This window comes from Nothobranchius furzeri, chromosome 8 (genome assembly GCF_043380555.1).
Source record: "Nothobranchius furzeri strain GRZ-AD chromosome 8, NfurGRZ-RIMD1, whole genome shotgun sequence".
NCBI lineage: Eukaryota > Metazoa > Chordata > Actinopteri > Cyprinodontiformes > Nothobranchiidae > Nothobranchius > Nothobranchius furzeri.
In genome coordinates, this window is record NC_091748.1 from 67,576,932 (window position 1) to 67,599,310 (window position 22,379).

The 22,379-nt window shown below is 44.3% G+C and overlaps 1 protein-coding gene across 3 annotated transcripts in view; it reads right to left on the reverse strand.

The window, feature by feature from the left end:
* The window catches only part of hmcn1 (hemicentin 1), a 128,920-nt gene extending 106,800 nt beyond the window's left edge, over positions 1-22,120 (reverse strand). For all 3 annotated transcript variants that reach the window (XR_008566149.2, XM_015970954.3, XM_015970953.3), the window contains exon 1: positions 21,676-22,120. Coding sequence is in view for 2 of the 3 variants with exons in the window: in XM_015970954.3 (XP_015826440.3) it covers positions 21,676-21,916 (241 nt within the window). In the remaining variant the exon portion in view is untranslated. The remainder of the gene's footprint in view (positions 1-21,675) is intronic.
* Between the last annotated feature and the right edge of the window lie 259 nt (positions 22,121-22,379).

Here is a 22,379-nt window from a genome sequence, read left to right on the forward strand (position 1 = left end):
TTGACTACATATGGATACATAATCCATCCCAGCTGCACATCGTGATAGAGAGAATGTTATAACGACAGCTCTGAGAATGTCAACAGTAATCAAACTGACTAGAAAAGTGGTGCTGGAGGTGGAACCACAATATTAAAATACAAACAGCTTCATGGTATCGAAGTTTGTTTTAGTTTCATTTGCAGTTTATATACATGGACTCCTCATCATAGTTATTCCAGAGGGCATAGAAGAGGAATAGGAGTACATGGAGCTGGGTTTCAATTTTTGCATCATTGAGAAACAGTTGTTGTTATAGGTACAACATAGTGTAAACACTATGATGATAAAATACAAACAGTTTGTATGTTATTTATAATGATGTTTATCAAATATTGGTATATATTGGGGAAAAAAACTATGTATTTAATTTAAAAAGAGATTTAAATCATTAGTACCATATTTTCCGGAGTATAAGTCGCTCCGGAGTAAAAGTCACACAAGCCATAAAATGTATTATGAAGAAGAAAAAAACATGTATAAGTCGCACTGGACTATAATCGCATTTTGGGGGGAAATTTATTATTTTTCTTACAAAATCTGAGACCTAGCATTTCACAATGCAAGACAAGTACCGGTAACAATAACAGAATAAACAACCAGGGTGCAGCAGCATGCCACGGTCTCCAGCAGAGGATGGTGGTGTTTCAAACCCTACCAGTGGGCGGGGAGAGCGCCCGCAGCACCCCACCACAGGCTGCAGCAGGTGATGATGGTATTTGAAACCCTCCCAGCGGGGCAGAGAAGCTGAAATCTGGACCGGAGCCGGCCCACAGCAGTGTGCAACGGTCTCCAGCAGGTGATGCAGGGGCAAGGGAGCTCATTCCTGGAGTCTCACTAATCAAACATTGCGTAAAATCCTTACTAAAACCGTACTTAAGCTCAGCAAAAAAAATTTACTTACGCCAAGTAGGTTTGTGATCTATCAAACATGGAGTATGCAAAGCTGCACGCAATCTCTGCTTCATAAATCAGAAACTATCTAGAAAGGTTCTCAGCTGCTTTTTAGTCACATCCCGCCCTCACCACGCCCACTTACTGCCATAAATAGTCAATGCAAAGTGCCTTGTGGATCTAATGCATATACATAAGCCGGCTGTTGCAGCACTCTGCCAATGATGATGGCAACCGTAGATGAAGGAAGCGCAATTTCACAGAAGCAGAAATTGAAGTACCTGTGGGTGAGGTGGAGAAATGAAAGGAAGTGCTTTTGCAAAACAAATAAGAGAAAATCCACGGAGTGGCACAGCGTTGCTGAAGCCGTCAATGTTGTGAATTCTTCAGAGAGATCTGTGGCGGACATAAAAAAAATGGCCTAATCGGGATTTGATCCCCAGACTCCCAGGTGAAAGTCTAACACGCTAACCAGTCACCCAAACTGAGATCTCCCTTGTCCAAGTAGCCAGGGCGCATGATCAATCGGGTCACAGTGACAGGACACACACTGTCACAGACGCATGACATTCTGTGTCAATCTATCCCCCTGCTGATAATCTGCATTCCGTATTCTGCACTTCAGGCTGTGTGTGAGTGTACGCACATGTGTGTGTGTGTGCACTCATGTGTGCGTGCGTGTGGGGGGGGTCTTGTTCTGTGTGAAAACGAAGCAGTACAAGTGATAATGCTGCAAGATTTCATAATTTTATCCTTCTCAGTAGCAGCACGGCAGGTGCTCTCCATGTCCAAAATGTGTGTAAGCCAGGTCCTTAGTCAACTTAAAGTTGTGCACATTTTTCCGCTAAGTTTTCTTTCTTAAATCCCAATGTTTGCGTGGAAATTTGCTTACACAGTTTTCTGACCCCGTTTTCTGTGTAAGCAAGCTTGAAAAATGAGGCCCCTGGTCCGGAACCGGCCCACAGCATTGCAGTATACATAATTTGGTATATAAGTCACTTTGGTATATAAGTCACAGGACCAGCCAGACTATGAAAAAAGTGTGACTTATAGTGTGGAAAATACGGTAAACACTCAAAGGTATCGAAAATTGGTACCGTATCGATTCAAATCTCAAAGTTACCCATCCATACTGAGAGAAAAAAAAGTTACTTTATTTTCCATAAAAAATGTTTCCAAACTAAATCCTGATCTCAATGCAGGCGCTGTTGCTGGCTTTAATCACAACTAAAATCTCTTCATAGCAACAACAAAAAAAATGCGGTTTGCTCTGAGTCACATGTTTAACTGCAAGCCTAAAATTAAAGGTGCATGATGCGAGAATGAAGTAAGAATGACGTTCTCTGGTCAAATTTAGGTTCTGCAATAAATTTTCTAAACAAACATTCATTTCTCTCTACTGTTCCCATGAGTTTCATAGCTGTTGACAGCTATGGTTCAGCACTAGAACATATTAAATGACAAGCAAAGACGAGTCATCCACAATTTATTTTAAAAAAAGTTTTTTTTTACCATACATGTTTCAGCTAATGACTCTAGCCATCAACAGAGTTCGCCAGTGTTGGTGGTGTCTCTTCCGTTTATCCGCGGGCAGCAGAGGACGAGGTCGCCTTCTACTGCCCACCTACTCCTTGCTGATGACGCTGGGTGTTTCTCAATGTCAAGGAGCCTGGTCTTACGAGGCGACGTCTTGAGAGGCCAGGCACCTTGCTTACGAGGACACTGTCCTTCCTTGGTCAAGGAAAAGGGTTAAATGGAACAGACTTGCATCACGTGACCGCGGCTTCCACGGCAGTCATGTAACGTCACGTGACACAGGAGATAACGTTATATTTTATATGTATTAGTTTCAATATAAATATATAACGAGCCTTTGACTTTTTAAATTGTGTAAATATTTGTTAAATTAAATATATATATAAATATATATTAAATTATATAAGTTAAATATATAAGGTTCGAAGGATCTTTCATGGCGGTTAAAACGAAGAGTCGGAGTACCCGGCCCGGAGGGTTACCGGGGTCCCACCCTGGAGCCAGGCCTGGGGTTGGGGCCCGTGAGCGAGCGCCTGGTGGCCGGGCTTTCGCCCATGGGGCCCGGCCGGGCCCAGCCCGAACCGGATACATGGGCTCGTCCAACTGTGGACCCACCACCCGCAGGAGGAACATGAAGGGTCCGGTGCAATGCGAATCGGGTGGCAGACCAAGGCGGGAGCCTTGACGGTCCAATCCCCGGACAAGAAAACTAGTTTTTGGGACATGGAACGTCACCTCGCTGGCGGGGAAGGAGCCGGAGCTTGTGGCAGAGGTTGAGCGGTACTGGCTAGATATAGTCGGACTCACCTCGACACATTGCATTGGCTCTGGAACCCGAGACCTGGAGAGGGGTTGGACACTCTACTTTGCTGGAGTTGCTCCGGGTGAGAGGCGGAGGGCTGGGGTTGGCTTTTTGTTAGCCCTGAGACTCTCTGCCTGTGTGTTGGGGTTTACCCCGGGGGACAAGAGGGTAGCTTCCTTGCGCCTTCGGGTCGGGGAACGGGTCCTGACTGTTGTTTGTGCTTATGGGCCAAATATCAGTTCAGAGTACCCACCCTTTTTGGAGTCCCTGGGACGAGTGCTAGATAGTGCTCCATCAGGGGACTCCATTGTCCTGCTGGGGGACTTCAATGCTCACGTGGGCAATGACAGCTTGACCTGGAGGGGTGTGATTGGGAGGAACGGCCCACCTAATCTGAACTCGAGCGGTGTTTTGTTATTGGACTTCTGTGCAAGCCGCAGTTTGGCCATAACGAACACCATGTTCGAACATAAGGATGCCCACCGGTACACTTGGTACCAGGGCAGCCTAGGTCACAGGTCGATGATAGATTTTGTAGTCGTATCATCTGACCTGCGGCCGTATGTTTTGGACACCCGAGTGAAGAGAGGGGCGGAGCTGTCAACTGATCACCACCTGGTGGTGAGTTGGATCAGATGGCAAGGGAACATGCCGCGTAGACCTGGCAGACCCAAACGCATAGTGAGGGTCTGCTGGGAACGCCTGGCAGAAGAACCTGTCAAGACGGTCTTCAACTCCCGCCTCCGGCAGAGCTTTGACCACGTCCCGAGAGCAGTGGGGGACATTGAGTCCGAGTGGGCCTTGTTCCACTCTGCGATTGTCGAGGCGGCTGTTGCTAGCTGTGGTCGTAAGGTGGCCGGTGCCAGTCGTGGTGGCAACCCCCGTACCCGCTGGTGGACACCAGAGGTTCGGGGAGCCGTCAGGCTGAAGAAGGAGGCCTACAGGGCGTGGCTGGTCTGTGGGTCTCCGGAGGCAGCAGACAGGTACCGGATAGCCAAGCGGGGTGCAGCAGTGGCAGTTGCCGAGGCAAAATCTCGGGCGTGGGAGGAGTTTGGTGAGGCCATGGAGAAAGACTATCGATCGGCTCCAAAGAGGTTCTGGCAAACTGTCCGGCGCCTCAGGAGAGGAAGGCAGCAACTCGCTCACACTGTTTACAGTGGGGATGGGGAGCTGCTGACGTCAACTGAGGCTATAGTCGGACGGTGGAAGGAATACTTTGAGGAGCTCCTCAATCCCACCAATGCGCATTCCGAGGAGGAACCAGAGCTGGTAGGCCTGGGGATGGACTGTCTGATCTCGGGGGCAGAAGTTGCTGAGGTAGTCAAACAACTACACAGCGGCGGAGCCCCGGGGGCGGATGAGGTTTGTCCTGGGTATCTCAAGGCTATGGATGTTGTAGGGCTGTCATGGTTGACACGTCTCTACAACATTGCGTGGTCATCGGGGGCAGTTCCTAGGGAGTGGCAGACCGGGGTGGTGGTCCCCATCTTTAAGAAGGGTGACCTGAGGGTGTGTTCCAACTATAGGGGGATCACACTCCTCAGCCTCCCTGGAAAGGTCTACGCCAAGGTACTGGAGAGGAGGGTCCGATCGATAGTTGAATCTCAGATAGAGGAGGAGCAATGTGGTTTTCGTCCTGGCCGTGGAACTGTGGACCAGCTCTATACCCTTGCAAGGGTGATGGAGGGGGCATGGGAGTTTGCCCAACCAATCCACATGTGCTTTGTGGATTTGGAGAAGGCTTATGACCGTGTCCCCAGGGGCACCCTGTGGGGGACGCTCCAGGAGTATGGGGTGGGTGGCTTTCTGTTAAGGGCCGTTCAGTCCCTTTACCAGAGGAGCGTGAGTTTGGTCCGCATAGCCGGTAGTAAGTCGGACCTGTTCCCAGTGAGGGTTGGACTCTGCCAGGGCTGCCCTTTGTCACCGGTTCTGTTCATCACTTTTATGGACAGAATTTCTAGACGCAGCCGTGGTGTGGAGTGTGTCGAGTTTGGTGGCAGGAGAATCTCGTCTCTGCTTTTTGCGGATGATGTGGTCCTCCTAGCTTCATCCAGCTCTGACCTTCAGCTCTTGCTGGGTAGGTTCGCGGCCGAATGTGAAGCGGCTGGGATGAGGATCAGCACCTCCAAATCTGAGACCATGGTTCTCGACCGGAAAAGGGTGGCTTGCCACCTCCGGGTCGGGGGAGAGGTCCTACCTCAAGTGGAGGAGTTTAAGTATCTCGGGGTCTTGTTCACGAGTGAGGGTAGGAGGGATCGGGAGATCGACAGGCGGATTGGTTCGGCGTCTGCAGTGATGCGGACGCTGAGCCGATCTGTCGTGGGGAAGAGGGAGCTGAGCCAGAAAGCCAGGCTCTCGATTTACCGGTCGATCTACGTCCCAATCCTCACCTATGGTCATGAGCTTTGGGTAATGACCGAAAGAACGAGATCGCGGATACAAGCGGCCGAAATGAGTTTCCTCCGTAGGGTGGCCGGGCTCAGCCTTAGAGATAGGGTGAGGAGCTCGGACATTCGGAAGGGACTCGGAGTAGAACCGCTGCTCCTCCGGATCGAAAGGAGCCAGTTGAGGTGGTTTGGGCATCTGGTCAGGATGCCTCCTGGACGCCTCCCCGGGGAGGTGTTTCGGGCATGTCCTGCCGGCAGAAGGCCCCCGGGTCGACCCAGGACACGTTGGAGAGGTTACATCTCCAATCTGGTCCGGGAACGCCTTGGGGTCCTGCCGGAGGAGCTGGTGGACAAGGCCGGGGAGAGGACGGCCTGGAGCTCCCTAATTGGGATGCTGCCCCCGCGACCCGGACCCGGATAAGCGGAGGAAGACGAAGACGAAGACGAAATATATAAGTGAGTTACTACCTGCTAGCCACCAAAGCTGCAACTACTAAGCAACTAACTGACAATAGATAACTTCTTTGGATCTAAAAAAAATGAGTTGATTTACTTTTAAACTTGAAATTTGCCCCTGAAGTAGCTGCCGGCTTCTGATCCGCAATCCTTTTGAAAATGCCATGGTGTAATCTGGGTAATTTTTGACCAAGGCTAGGCTAGACACCTTGTATCCTTGCTCAGCTAACTAAATGGCCAACAAACGAAGAACACACGCCTCGGTAGAACATGAACAATGGAACACGTCATGGCGGCTCCTGATGACGTATATCCTAGGCAACCAGGGCGGGGCCAAGACATCAAGGCAAGGTTCCTTGGCATAGGGAGCCTAAGTCACGCCCATCTACTTCCGGACCATGGGTCCCCGGAAGAACAAAAAATGGATGTAAGTCAATGGGGCTAAAAACGCTATTTTTCTAATTCCGCTTGTTTTGTGCCATGGACTTCATGATGTCCGTGAATATTAAAGACACATTTTGATACCAAGAACTTGCTTATTTTCGAACAGGGGGAAACGCTATTTTAGGTTTTCTGTGAAAATAAGTCCAGGACTACAAATGCGCTTCACGAAAGTGATGTCATCGAACTAGGCATGGAGGAAACTCAGGGAAAAGGGTTGTAAGTTCAGCAAACTTCCCACAGGAGGTACCCACCATAAATCTGGCCATTTGGTGAGTAGCAGCTACTTTGGGGAGAGGAGATGATGACGTCACATATGCGACGTGCTGATTTCTGGTGTGTAGTCATGCTAATTAAGAATTTTTAAAAGCTGATAAATCTCAAAGTGCGTGACTGGCGTGGTCAAAACACCCACCATTACTTTTCATTTAAATTGCTGTACAACAAGTGCTAAGGCGAAGCGGGTTAGAAAATAGCGTTTTTAGCCCCGTTGGCTTGCATTCATTTTTTCTTGCTTCCAGGGACCCATGAGCTGACCGGAAAGGGAGGCAACTTAGGCTCCCTATTTCTATTACTTCCTTGATCCATCTTTTATATTTTTGTTGTTCTGTGTTTATCCAAAACATTTAAGGTAAAAATCTATTTTTTTACTAAGCTGTGTAAAAAAGAACAAAGTAATGGATTATGAAGATACACACAGAACAAATGTAGAAAAGAGTCTCATACACAATAATTTGATAGCAGTGATATTCTAACTGAAATTAGCAATTGTGACAATTCCTTTATAACTGTTAATTTTAACTAAAATTTTGCTCACAACTTCCTTGTACAGTTGTCAGTAAGTTGTTTTATCTATATTTGATCCTATACTTCCATTTTTAATATTTAACGTGTTAATCATCATAAATCAACATTTATCAATCTAAGCTAGGAATTAGTTAAACGATAAAGTATTATATGATGTGCGAATTAAAAAAGGAAATCATTCTGAGAGCAAAAATCTAATAAAATGAATCAACCTTTTTTTACAGCTTTAGTTCACTAAATGCTTTACCGAGTCTTATTCAGGTGACAATGCTTATACTTTCATTAACAACTGTAAACCCGCGGTTGTGCTGTTACAGCATCATTAACCTTTTACAAGGACATTATGTTTCACCTGGTGTTTATCAGGAAAACAACTCGCAAATAAAATGCTAAAATGAATAAAACTAGCCTCTTTTTAGTGTTTTAATCACTCTGAGGTAAAATAACAAGCCGTAAACATAAAACTGATGCGTTGTCACCTTATAAAACTCTGCTAGTGAACAATTTGTATACCTATATACCAGAAATGAAAATATCTGTGTGTGTGTGTGTGTGTGTGTGTGTGTGTGTGTGTGTGTGTGTGTGTGTGTGTGTGTGTGTGTGTGTGTGTGTGTGTTTATCTATTAGGGCCAAGTACATTCAACCTACTATAACATTTAATGCCAAGGCTATATATTTTTTTCACAATGTTAAATTTTCAGTAAAGGATTCTTGAAAATGTTCCCAAAATAGTTAATATATGTCCCATAATATTTTCAAAGTCACTGAAAAATGACCAAAAATCCTTTATACACTAATTTAACACACAGAATGCTCTCATTCCCAAGACCCAAGACAGCAGTTGAAAATAAAAATCAAGATAAATGTTTTCACCAGTTGAACAGGATTCAGACTGTTGTTCAACAATCAGAAATTTAGTTGCACAAACACTCGTGGATTCAAAATCAGGACTAGAGACGCAAAAACTCCTGAAAAAGCTACGTTCTCTCTGGAGTAATGATTTGGGAATGCATCCTTTATACTCTTTTGTACATTTCTTCTGTGTGTTACTTCATAATCCATTACTTTGTTCTGTTTTTTACATAGCACAATAAAATAATTGTTTACCTTGAAGCTGACATGTTTCGGCTGGCAGCCTTTGTCCGAGCTCACCGATGTTGGCAGCCCAGCAAAGGACGATGTCACCCTCTACTGCCCGCCTCCTTGCTGATGACACTGTCCCATGCGTGATCCAGCATGAATACTCCATTGTCTCTGTTCATGGTTGTGTCCACGTCTCCTTATCTCTATCGCTTCTTTTATCCATCTTTTGTATTTTTGTAGTTCTGTGTTCATGATCCTTGTTCTGTCCCGGTCCATTATATGATTTTCCCTTGTGCGGTGGTCTGTTACAGCTGATTTCTTTATTGTACTTTCTGCTTCTTGTTTGTCTGCTCTTGTGTGTCTTGACTTTTTCCCTCTTGCACTCTTTTTGATGTTCTAGTTTTCGTGTGTTGAGTTGGTGGCCGGTTTCTCCTCTGTATGTTTGATTGCAGAGTTTGCATGTTATTTCGTATATGACTCAGCAGTTTTTATCTAATGATATTTTGTCTTTTGGATGTACTATTTGCTCTGTACTATAATGTTCTAATAACTGACATTTTATGTGTTGTGGGATGTTCTGATGTCTATAATAAATATTGATCTGTGTGTAAACAACTACTTTTTACTGAGCTGTGTAAAAGACAGAGCAAAATAATTGAGCAAGCTTTTGTTATTTCTGATCTTATAAATATTGAATTCTTGAATTGTTATTTTTCAGAGCAACAATAAAAGTTTTGTTGAATTCAGAAAAGTTGCAGAATCAAGTTAAAGTCTGATTCACTTCATTCATTAGCTTTTTGTGGAGTACTAATCCCTTGCAATATTTATAAATGTGGCAAAAAATCTCATAGAAGTTTATTTAAACAAGCTTCTGATAAAACAAATTATAAATCATGTAACGTCACAGAAAAAAATTAATTGTTCTGCCTAAACCTGCCTGTTTCATCTCAGGTGAACAAGAGCCAGCATGAGGTCATGCCATGCCAAACGATGTGAAGGTTTGGCTCTGGAATCATGCCTATGTGGATGTAAATGTAATGTGTTCCATATGAGTCCTCCAGTCCTTAAAAGTATGATGTAAAACTATAAAATGAAACCTTCAGGAAAAATGTTTCCTCTGTAAAACTGTCTAGACCTCAATCTGAAAACGTAGCCATTTGGGGGATCGCTCTGATTCAACAGCAGTGCTGAGAGTGCTGATGGTGTAGAGACTGTTGTGTTTTATGGTTCTAAATTTAAAGTTGCGTTTGAAAAGGCACAAAAATACATGAATATTTTATTCACAACTCTGAACCGAGGTTTATGCCGCTGAAGAACTCTGCAGAATAACTGAGGAAGACACACCAAACAGTGTTTAAAAGCTGCTGACCAACATGTTTGTTTCCATCACAGGTTTGTGTCTCGGTGCACAGACACCCACCGGACAGAAGATCAGGGCACCGACAGGTCAAAAGGATCAGGGAGAGCTCAGACTGTGATGTCAAACAAGACTGGTCCTAAGCTAGACCAGTGGAACCTCAGAATCCATGTTTGCCGATGTTTCTGCTCTCTGTGCATTGCCAGGAATTAAACACTTAAAACTACTCAGACTTTGGTAAAGTTGTCGGTTAGAAGCCATAAAACAGAAAAATTTTTGCATTTCTGTTTCATTTTAACAACTCTAAAGCTACGCAAAGTTAAAACAGCTGTTGTAAGCGCACTTTGGGCTCCATTAGAAGATGCCATAGAGTAATAACAAAATAAATCACTTCTTTAATTTTTCAGACTAGAGCTACAATAAAATAAAACTACATGCAGAAACTCATTGAAGTCCTCTGTGCTCCTCTTTTCCCCTTTAAACCTTCAAAATCCCCACCTCTCTCCTGTGGCATTCCTGCTTAATAGCATCATTATTGACTCTGTACAGCTGAATGCAGAATCCTTGTAATCTCACACGCGCAGAGTGGTTACGAAAAAAAAATCATCTGGAAAGAAAGAAAGAAAGAAAGAAAAGAATAAAGAGGACTTGTAGGAAAAAAGGCTGCACACCAACAAAGGGAGCTTTGAGTTGAGGGTCTTTGATCTTGCAGAGAAGGTAGGAACTATCCCACCATTCCCTCTCATCACTCCACAACCATCTCCCTCTAACTAACAACAAGTGACAGGGAGATGTTAGAGAGGCTGGAGATCAGCTGGGAGGAACCTACAGCACTAACATGAAATCAGGATAAAACAAGTCCCAACAGAATGTTGGAGCCCGATTTCACATGATTCACATGTCTTTATTTGGATGTGATCAAGCTTCCGCACTGATTAGACCTGAAATCAATCCGGCATATTGAACTTTAATGCAATAAAAAATCATTTTTGCTGTCTCTGCTTTGCATTTTATTGCTCATTTGTATTAATTTTGTAAAACAGATGCACACCATTATGTCAGTGTGAGCTTTAAGCAAGAAGTCTTATTAGTTAAGGAACTGAGGAATAAAAACCTAATCCTACTTTGGTCTTAAACCTGATTATATTTTTAGTTTTTATAATTATTGTTCTCTAGGGTTAGGAGTGTGTTTCATTTTTTGCAAACTTTAAAAATCTTTAAATTTAAATAATCTGCTTTGCTTTTCCACTTCTGAAGCAGCATCAGCTTCCTTCAGCTCTTCAGAATAAAAAATCTGAAACACTGCTAAAGGAGACATACTGTGCTAAACTCACATTTTGCATCCCTTTGTGCTACCATGCGGGTCTCTATTGCCTCTATAAACACTCCAAACATGACAAAAAACATCAGTTTTCTTTCAGTGTTTGGTTTTATGAATTATCTAACAAGCTGTTTCAAATAGTCACTGTTTGTGATGTCACAAACATGGAACAAAAACAAATCCACGTCTCACAGGCAAGATTTAGCTGCTAAAGGGAGAAGCAACAGCTCTAGTCTGAGCCCCTCGTGGATATCAGAGCTTCTCAGCTTATAGCAGCCTGGTTGAGGTAGAGGTGGGGGTGGCCAGTAACAGCTTATTAAAATGACAGAGCCCTGAAACGACTCACTCTGGAAGGTACTGAAAATGTCTAGAATAAAGATTGCATTATGTGAGAGGGATTCTGTGCAAAGAGGTACATGAACATGTTTTGTATAACTATTATAACTTAAGAAAATAAAGTCCTTATTTTAAATATTTAAAGCTTAAAGCACTAGTAAATATATTTAGCTGTCTGGTAAACAATTTTAGGAGAAAGATGAGAATCGCTTAGCCTAGTAAGCCATTCAATATATGTGGCTATTTATGGGGCAGCAAGTAGCTCAGGAGGTAGAGCGGATTGTCGGAAGGTTGCAGGCTCAACCCCGGTTCCCACTGGAGAATTCTGCTGTAGTGTCATTGAGCAAGACACTTAACCCAACTTGCCTGCTGGTGGTAGTTGGAGGAACCGGTGGCGCCAGTGGCCTCTGTTAGTGCGCCCCAGGGCAGCTGTGGCTATAACGTCGCTCATCTCCACCGGCGTGTGAATGTGTGTGTGAATGGATTATGGACTTATTTTGTTGTGAAGCGCCTTTGGGGGTTGTACAACCCTAAAAGGGTGCTATACATATATACTGTATTTAGCGAATATAGGATGACCCCTATTATAAGACAACCCCCCCCCCCCCTTCCCAAGAGATTCATTTTAAGAAAAAGGCAAAATTCCCTTTTTAAAGAAAATATTTAATATTTGAAAAATGTAGGTAAATACAGTAATACCATAATTACAGACTACTTTAATATTTACCTATTAATGCAATCACAAAAATCTGTTATGAAGCTTTTTGGGTTCTGTCAGGAAATCAATCAATCAATCATTCAAATGTTATTTACATAACACTTAATCAAATAAATAAAATCCAACTCAAAGTGCTTTACACAAACGGTACTGAACAAAAAAAACCCACTGTAGTCAAACTGTAAGAACGTCTCTTAACATGTCAGATCAAAAGTCATTTCAAAAGTCTGCATGAGGCATAACTCCTCTGCTTCGCTCTGCTCAGAGTCACTGTCACGCTGCGGTCCCGCCTCCTCCCACAGAATGTCATCCTCACTGCCATCCAATGCATTGGATATGCGGCACTTTTTAAAGCCGTTGATGATGTTCTCTGCTGTTACTGCATCCCATGCCTGGAGGATCCATTCACAAAGCCGATGTACAGTTGTTTTTTTAATTTTTCCAGACGGTGTGAGAGCGTGATTACCGGACAGGAGCCACTCTGTGTACCTCCTGTGCAGGTTGTCCTTGAAAGGCTTCTTAACCACCACAGCTCCTACGGCTGGCTTGTCATTCCGCCCGGTATGATGACCAGGTCGCCGTTCATCTTCCTCACCTGAGTTTTGACAGCATCAGTCAGGTGTCCGCGGAAAGCATCCATAATCAGCATGTTTCTCTTTTCACTGAGCGCACCGCATCGCATTCCCCACACCACTTTCAGCCAATCGACCACAAGTTCGCTCTCCATCCAGCCTTTCTCCTGGGCTCTCACAATAATGCCAGCTGGCGTTGGCTCTTTCGGCACAGCTTTGCGTTTTAAAATCCCATATGGGGGCCAACTTAGTACCGTCTACCAGGCACGCCAACATGACGGTGATCCGATTCTTTTCATTTCCAGTTGACTTCACAATAACAGAATTCTCACCTTTTTTGTGCACAGTCGCAGTTGTAGGCATGTCAAAAAACACTGGTGCGTGGACGGCATTCCCGATCTGATCCAGCGTGTAGGAGTGTTTTTTCCTCAAGCCAATCACATAGCGCTGAAAAGACTGCAGCTTCTCTGCGAAGTCTGATGGCAGGTGCTGGGCAAGGCTGGTCCTGCGTCGCAGCGTGAGGCCACTCCGGCGCATCAACCTTATGCACCAGCCGGTGCTGGCTTTAAACTCGGTGGTCGGTAGGGATGGGTACCTTTGACATTTGAATCGATCCGGTATTAATTCCCGGTACCTACGAATCGATACCGGTACATAACGGTACCAATTTTCGATACTTTTGAGTGTTTATTATTTTAATTCTCTTTTGTAATTAAATATATATTTTTCTCAATATATAACAATATTTGATAAATATCACGATAAATAACATTCAACTGTTTGTATTTTAACATCGTCCTTGTAGTTTTATAAGCTGATAATTAAACTGAAGCAAACATCTTTACTGTGAACTAAATTTACTGTGTATCTTCATTCCTTTTGCCGTCCTTTGTCTTTGATTTTTCCTACTGGGAAGTTAGAATTTCCAAGGAGAAACCGAATGCACCATTAGCTGATAACAATGGTAGCAATGGAAGCTAACATACCAAGCTAACGTTATCTTAAACTGTTTATTTAACTGCTGGAGCAGATTAAAACAATGATGCCTCACACTTAGATCGTTGTCACTGGTTTCATCTTGACCCAATCACCCGTCGCATTTAGTAAAGTGAAGCCAAACTTTAGAGCGCATTCATGTTCTTCTGGAATTCGGAGTTCCGAGGAGAAAGCGAACGCACCATTAGCGAAACGGAAGCTAACATATCAAGCTAATTATATTTACCTACCGGAGCAGATTAAGATGAGGATGTCTCACTTAGATCGTTGTCCCTGGTTTCATCATGACCCAGTTACCCATCACATTTAGTGAAGTTGACCCAAGCTTTAGCGTGCGTTTTCTACCATGCTGCTCTGTTTACAACTGGCTCGCAGCGACCGACGACAAAACGCTCTTGCGCATGCGCAGCTGTCTAGACAAGTTCTCGTTATGAAGGATGGGTACCGAAACGAGGCACCGTTTGAAATTACGTGAATCGGTGCTCGGTCGGTACTATGGAATTCGGTCGGTACCTTAAAAAGTACCGAATTCAGTACCCATCCCTAGTGGTCGGTATGTTTAACTCCTTGGCAATGTTCAAGGCTTTGAGCTGGATGATAGCTCTGGTAATGAGCAGACCTTCGTTACATTTCTCAGTAACAAACTCAAACACCCGCCTGTCAATTTCTTGGAAGTGGCCGCGTTGAGGATCACGAAAAGCTTTTCTCTTGTTGATAGCATTTCTCAGACAGTCTTTCTGGACGCGCCATCTTCGGACGTTTCACTCCGTAACGCTGCATTTTCTGGCTGCCTGGCAGTTGTTAGTTGCTTCTGCTGCGTTGACAACCATCATTTTGAAGTTAGCGTCGTAACTCTGCCACAGCTGTTGGGTAACTTGCCCAGTTTTAGATCCGCTTAACTCCAGATTCCTCCTCGCCTTTTTCTTCTCTAGTTCAATGACCTCACCACGACCACTGCTGTTGCAGTTGGGTACTGACCCCAGACACCAGACAAGCATGTGTGAATTATAAAGATATAACATATATGTAAACTCTTAGTCGGCGATTAAAAGATGACCCCCCCCCCCCTCCCCCCCTTTGCATAATTGTCAATTTAAAAAAGCCTCGTCCTATATTCGGCTAAATACGGTATGTAAATATATAGTCTGGCAGTGAGCCACTCAGTGCGGTTACATGCTAACTGACCAACATCTAAGTCCATCCAGGTCGATCTTATTGTAATAAGCTGGGAGTCTTTATCCTAGTTTACATGCGCATTAGAAAACCGGCCTCACAGTCTGTTCCACTCCAGTACAGTAGGTGGCGACATTCCCCTTTTCATTTCTGCATTCTTCCGGTTAGCTTATAGCAACACGAGCAGTAAACAGAGGCTGACGGGAGTGAAGCAGATGGAATTGACACAGGATATGCACAGTGGATGAACTGCTCAACACAGCTGCAGCGCAGCTTATCTGTTACTTACTGTCCGGTTTTATGGTGTTACGTGTGTTGCTTTGTGACGATGGTCTTGTCAGAAGACCGCTTCTGCGGTCTCGTCACTTAAGGAATGTGAGTTTCTAACCTGTATTAGCTCGGCTGACACATTTACATGCAGAGTGTATTTGGGTTGCTACTGTATTATCTGGGTGCTTCAGCTCGATTAGATAAGAGTTGGCTTTCAGCTTTCACGCCTTTACATGCATAAAAAACGTGTGAGTCTTTTTAGGGCAATACTTCAATTTTCTGGTGGGCATGTAAACGCGCTGAAACCACCAAGTGTTTGGGAAAAATCTACGGTTCTCTTTCAAATGATCATCGCATGCAATTGAACAGCAGGACCAACCGGACCAATAAAATACGTGGTGTATTTATTGCTATGTAAAACAGTCAAGAGGGACATAAATACATCATTTTTTCTAAATAAAAGACTTAAGTACCTGAATCTGCTCACGTTTCAAAGAAAAGGCCACATTTAAATGGCCCAGAGTTGATGCCAAAGCCATTTTAAATTAACACTGTTCCTGAGCTGACGCCATCTTTGTTGTTTTGCTTCATCACCCTGCTGGTGCAAAGCCCACCCATCAAACATAAACCGCTGTGATTGGTTGGTCAGACACAAACATGTTCAGGCCAGTAATAGACCTGCTGAAGTGACAACGGAGCTTGGCTAAAATGACTTAGAATTAGACTCGCAACTGCTGTGGTTGGTCTAGATTTATAGGCTAGGGTTCACTTCCTGGCAGTTTTTTACGTTTTTACAATAGAAATAAAAATCTGATTTTTTTGATTATCTGACCTTAATATCCAGGCATCCTCCTGACACTTTTACTTCACTCACACACACACACACACACACACACACACACACACACACACACACACACACACACACACACACACACACACACACACACACACACACACACACACAGAGTCAGATTGGCCACCACACACCCTTGTGTTGACTGGATCAGACAGCATCCATCCATTTTCATCCGCTTATTCAGAGTCGGGTCGCGGGGGCAGTAGCCTAAGGCGAGAGGTCCAGACTTCCCGCTCCTCAGCCACTTGGGCCAGCTCTTCCAGGGGAATGCCAAGGCGTTCCCTGGCCAGGTGAGAGACATAGTCCCTCCACCGTGTCCTGGGTCTACCTTTAGGTCTCCTCCCGGTTGGATGTGCCCGGAAAACCTCACCAGGGGAAGCGTCCAGGAGGCATCCTAACCAGATGCCCGAGCCACCTCAACTGGCTCCTCTCGATGTGGAGGAGCAGCGGGTGTACTCCGAGCCCCTCCCGGATGACCAAGCTTCTCACCATATCTCTAAGGGAGAGCTCAGCCACCCTTCGGAGAAAACTCATTTCGGCCGCTTGTATCCGTAATCTCGTTCTTTCTGTCACTACCCAAAGCTCATGACCATAGGTGAGGGTAGGAACGTAGATCGACCGGTAAATCGAGAACTTCGCCTTCTGACTCAGCTCTCTCTTCACCACGACAGACCGGTACAATGCCCGCATCACTGCAGATGCAGCGCCAATCCGCCTATCGATCTCACGCTCCAGTTTTCCCTCACTCGTGAACAAGACCCCGAGATACTTAAACTCCTCCACTTGGGGCAGGACCTCATCCCTGACCCAGAGAAGGCATTCTACCCTTTTCCGAATCAAGACCATGGTCTCAGATTTAGAGGAGACATACAGGGACCTAACAGCCCGTCTCAGAGGGCCTGGTACCCCATACTCCTGGAGTACCCACCACAGGGCCCCCCGAAGGATGCGGTCAAATGCCTTCTCCAAATCCACAAAACACATGTAGACTGGTTGGGCAAATTCCCACACACCCTCCAGGATCCCCCTAAGGGTATAGAGCTGGTCCAGTGTTCCACAGCCAGGACGAAAACCACATTGCTCCTCCTGAATCTGAGGTTCAACAATCCGACGGACCCTCCTCTTTGAACATCTTAGGTGTGTTCTTGCTGTGTCTTTGTAAATCCATGCTTTCGTTCTTTTTTAAACACAGAAACAGTTTTGTTTACCTGTTTGTAGCTACGGTTTCGCCGACAGCTGCCGGCTTCTTCAGGCTGACGCTGATGGCGGCGCGTCACTTCCTTCTCCGTTTATCTGCGGGCAGCAGAGGACGTTGTCGCCCTCTACTGCCCGCTCTCCCCTCTCCGACGATGCAGTCCCATGCGTGGTCCAGCGTGTAAACTCCGTCGTCCCTGTTCATGGTCCCACATCCACGTCTCCTTATCTCTATTGCTTCCTTGATCCATCTTTTGTATTTTTGTTGTTCAGTGGTTATGATCCGTGTGCTGTCCCAGTCCATTATATGGTTTTCTCTTAAGCAATGATCTGTTACGGCTGACTTTTTTATTGTACTTTCTGCTTCTTCTTTTGCTGCTCTTGTGTGTTTACGATTTGCCTCTTTCTCGCACTCCTTTCTATGTTCTATTGTCCGTGTATTGAGTTGGCGTCCGGTTTCTCCTATGTATGTTTTATTGCATATTTTGCATGGGATTTCGTAGATGACTCCACATTTTTGTCCAGCTGATATTTTGTCTTTTGGGTGTACTAATCTGTTTCTAACTGTTGTGTATGGCTTTTTTGGTGTGTTTATGTTGTGTTTTTTCATTGTTGCTCTTATTTTTTCCGTTATGCCTCTGATGTATGGTAGGGTTATCACTGGTTTTGGTTCTTGTCTTTCTGGGTTTCTGGTTCTTTTTTTGGGTTGTTCTTTGCTTTCTGTTTTTGTTTGTTGTTTTCCTTTGTTTATTGCCCATGTCGGGTATCTGCAGGTCTTTAAAGCGTGTTGTATGTGTTTGTCCTCTTGTTTACGGTCTCTCTCTTCTGTTATTATGTTTGCTCGGTGATATAATGTTCTGATTACTGACATTTTGTGTATGGTGGGGTGTTCTGATGTCCATAATAAATATTGGTCTGTGTGTGTTGGTTTCCTGTATGTGTTTATGTTTAGGGTCCCGTCGGTCTGCCTGGTGATTTTCATGTCCATAAATGCTATGCTGCCTTCTGTTTCTAACTCATAAGTGAATTTTATGTTGCCCGTGTCGTCAATATTGTTTAAGTGTTGTGTTAGTGTTTCTGTTTGACCTTTTGGTATGATTTCCAGTATGTCGTCTACGTAGCGTTTCCATAGTTTTATTTTGCAGTTTGGGGGGGCGGTGGCTATGGCTTTTTGTTCCAGGTCTTCCATGAAAAACTCGCACAGGGTGGCTGATAACGGTTTACCCATGGCGAAGCCTTCCAGTTGTTTGCATATTGTGTTGTCGTATGTGAAGTAAGTGGAGTTAGCTACCAGTCCTATCAGTTGTGCTATGTCATCTGCTGTGAGGTTTGTCCTTTTATGTAAAGTTTTGTCTTGTCTGATTCTGTTAACTACTATGTCTATGGTTTTTTGGGTTGGTGTTTTTGTGAACAGAGATGTGACGTCATGTGAGATGAGTATGTCGTTGTCTTCTATTGTAATTTCCTTTAGTTCTTTTGCCAATTCTATGCTATTTTTGCAGTGTTGGTCTGTGTTTCCTAATAACGGGCTGATGATTCTGCTGATATCTTTTGCCATGTTGTATGTTGGTGTACCTATGCTGTCAACTATTGGTCTAAGTGGGGTGTTTTGTTTATGTATTTTTGGTGTTCCATATATTCTTGGTGTTATGTTTGCTGTGGGAATCCAGTGTTTGTACATTTTTTCTGTTATTTTGCCTTTTTCGTGCAGTGGCTTCAGTAATTTTTTCATGTTTTTCTTAATGTTTTCTGTTGGATCTTTTTTAAGTATTTCATATGTATTTTTGTCTTCTAGCATCTGTTTCATCTGTTGTTTATATTTTTCTCTGTCCATAACTACTGTGGTTCTTCCTTTATCTGCCGGTAGAATAATTATCTGTTCATTTTTGGATAATGCTGTCATGGCTGATTGTTCTTCTTTTGTAATATTGCTGTGTTGAATTTGGCTGTTTTTTAATATCCCAACTACGTTATTTCTGAGTTCTGCTTACTTTCCCTCATCTGTGATCTGTTGACATGCTAGTTCTGTTGCTATTGCTACAATAAATTCATCATATGGTATTTCTTTTGGTGTGACTGCAAAGTTTAAACCTTTCTTTAATATGCTCTCTTCTGCTTCTGTTAGTTTGTATTGTGAAATGTTACATACCCATGAGTTTGGTGTGGAGTTGCCTTGTATTTCTCCCCTCTTTTTCTTGTTTATGAGTCTGTTTAACTTCTTTATGTGTCTTTCTTTTACTTTTATGAACTCTTTTTCCTGTTTTTCCATCATGTGTCCTTTAATTAGTTCCTCCATTTGTTTATCAAGTTTGTAATTCCTTTTCAAGTCCAGGTGTCCTCTTTCCAGTTCGTCCTCCACACGCCTCTGTTTGGTTATGACGTTCCTTATCCTCTCCTTGAGCAGTGCTCTCTGTGCTCTTTCTATTATATTTTGTGCTGTCTGGGTCCGGATCGATGTTTTCAGCTGTAGGCTTGTGGGTGTGATGTTTTCGTCCCGGCATCTTAAACAGAAGCGAAGGTGGTTTCTTAGACGTGCGCGTTTCTGGTGTAATCGTTCCAAACGGCGGAAGTCCTTCGTTCCTTGTTGTCCGTATTTCTCTTTGAACATCTTAGGTGTGTTCTTGCTGTGTCTTTGTAAATCCATGCTTTCGTTCTTTTTTAAACACAGAAACAGTTTTGTTTACCTGTTTGTAGCTACGGTTTCGCCGACAGCTGCCGGCTTCTTCAGGCTGACGCTGATGGTGGCGCGTCACTTCCTTCTCCGTTTATCTGCGGGCAGCAGAGGACGTTGTCGCCCTCTACTGCCCGCTCTCCCCTTGCTTAAGAGAAAACCATATAATGGACTGGGACAGCACACGGATCATAACCACTGAACAACAAAAATACAAAAGATGGAACAAGGAAGCAATAGAGATAAGGAGACGTGGATGTGGGACCATGAACAGGGACGACGGAGTTTACACGCTGGACCACGCATGGGACTGCATCGTCGGAGAGGGGAGAGCGGGCAGTAGAGGGTGACAACGTCCTCTGCTGCCCGCAGATAAACGGAGAAGGAAGTGACGCGCCACCATCAGCGTCAGCCTGAAGAAGCCGGCAGCTGTCGGCGAAACCGTAGCTACAAACAGGTAAACAAAACTGTTTCTGTGTTTAAAAAAGAACGAAAGCATGGACCCTCCTCTCCAGAACCCCTGAATAGAGCTTACCAGGAAGGGTCAGGAGTGTGATCCTCCTGTAGTTGGAACACACCCTGCGATCAGACAGCAGTTTAAATAAAATAGGAAGTTCTGATTTAAAAGGAGCCAAATCAAACAGGAGGTGTTATCACTCTGCGTTGGATGAAAACGGATCCGTTTCACAACGAGACAAACTCTTAATGGAAAAGTCCCAATCCAAACAAAAGTGGGAATTTGGTATGTTGTTGGAAGAAGATGTGAGTTAGAGAGGGCAGCAGGGTCAAAACAACATTTGGGAAAATGCTCAGCTACCCCTAGCTAGCAGTGTCCAGCTCTAATCATTACTCTGTTCCGCCTGAGGGGAGATCCTCGTAAACATCTTGAAAACCAAATAAATATCACTCTCTGGTGAAGGACTAACACAAAGTGGCGAGACTTTAAAAAGATGTTGACTCTCAGGCTCAAACTCAAACAGTGGCAGGTTTTTATAAAGAAAGAATCAAGTCCTGGAATTAGCTGCAGGTCTCTTTCATTCTTCTTTCTGGAATCTAAAATTTACATTTGATACAAGAAAAACACACTTCCTTGTTTTTCCCACTGAACATTTTTACTTCTGTTTTAGCCTTCCAGGCTGCATCAGTGGTTTAAAAAAATCTGCTATATAGGCAGGTGTGACCTATTCAAAATTGGCAGAAAAAAAAACATCTGGAGGATGGATTTGTCTCCTCGACACACAGATCATCTGTCCATTACTTTGTTTTCTTTTGCTCTTTTATGTCTTCACAACATGTTTTTAGACTTGGGTTTTTAATATGAAGGCAGGAAATGGAAAGCCCGTGGTCGTAAAACGCTCCTTTCATTAGTTTCATAACCATGGCAACCATTTAGGTCATTTAAATATCTTGACAGCTACAGCTAGAGTGCTCAAAGTATTATAAACTGATGTGTTGGAATAAAAAAAATGTTCTCACAGAGACACACTGTCACCAAGACTGATCAGACCTGGTCTGGATGGTCTCTAGAGCTCCATAGAGGTGATGATGATCAGCAAGCTGCTGCAGACCTCAGTCACCCCTGATGGAATAATAGTGAGTGATCATCTGGTTAAACATCTGTGTGGAAAAATCCTTCAACAGTCTATTCTAATGAGATATGAGGAACATTTAGGGCAGCTTTTGATTCAAAATCACATACTGGAAAAAACGTGATTCCATCCAGCAAGTCCCCAGAATCAGACTTAATCTGTAAGCTGCTTTACCTGGGTCATGGAAGGGCACCAGAGCGAAGTTATACAGGGGTCTCTTAGGTCTGCTCAGTGAGGTTTCTAAGATCTTGGACGCTCCCTCGATGACCTGGACCAAGTCGTCGTACATGGATCCGGTCACATCAAAGACAAACGCCAGGGTGGACGCGCCCTCCGGGATGTCCTGGCTTGTCTCCTGTCCTGCGGTGAGCACCGCCGACAGGACAAGCGACAGCCACATGACTTCGGTCCCCATTTCAGATCTTCTCTTTTCTGGAATCTTCAAACCTCAGCGTGAGTCTCCAAATGAAAGCAGAGGCATCCGAACAGCTGATCCAGTGCGTAAAGACGGCGGAAGGAGTCCGTTTGTGCGCCTCTTTCCTGTTGAAGCCCTTCACAGATCTGTCAGCTGGACTTGTGATCCCTGCAGCTGTGGGAGCGCCTGTTGTCTCAGATCTACAGAGTCAGGAGCACTGGTTCTGGTTCAGCTCTGTCATACAACGACCACCTCTCAGTTGGCGAGAAAGTCTGCAGGGTGCAAAGCACTTCTCATTGGTCCAAATGCTTCCCGAAGACTCAAGGCTCCATGCGTCTTTTGTTCCTTTAAACGTTGACAATTCTGCTATTTTATAATCTTAAACTGAAAATCTTATATGAACACCGTTTTCTGGGTTGATTTGACTGATAGTTTTCTGTGCTAATCTGAAATGAGACAAATT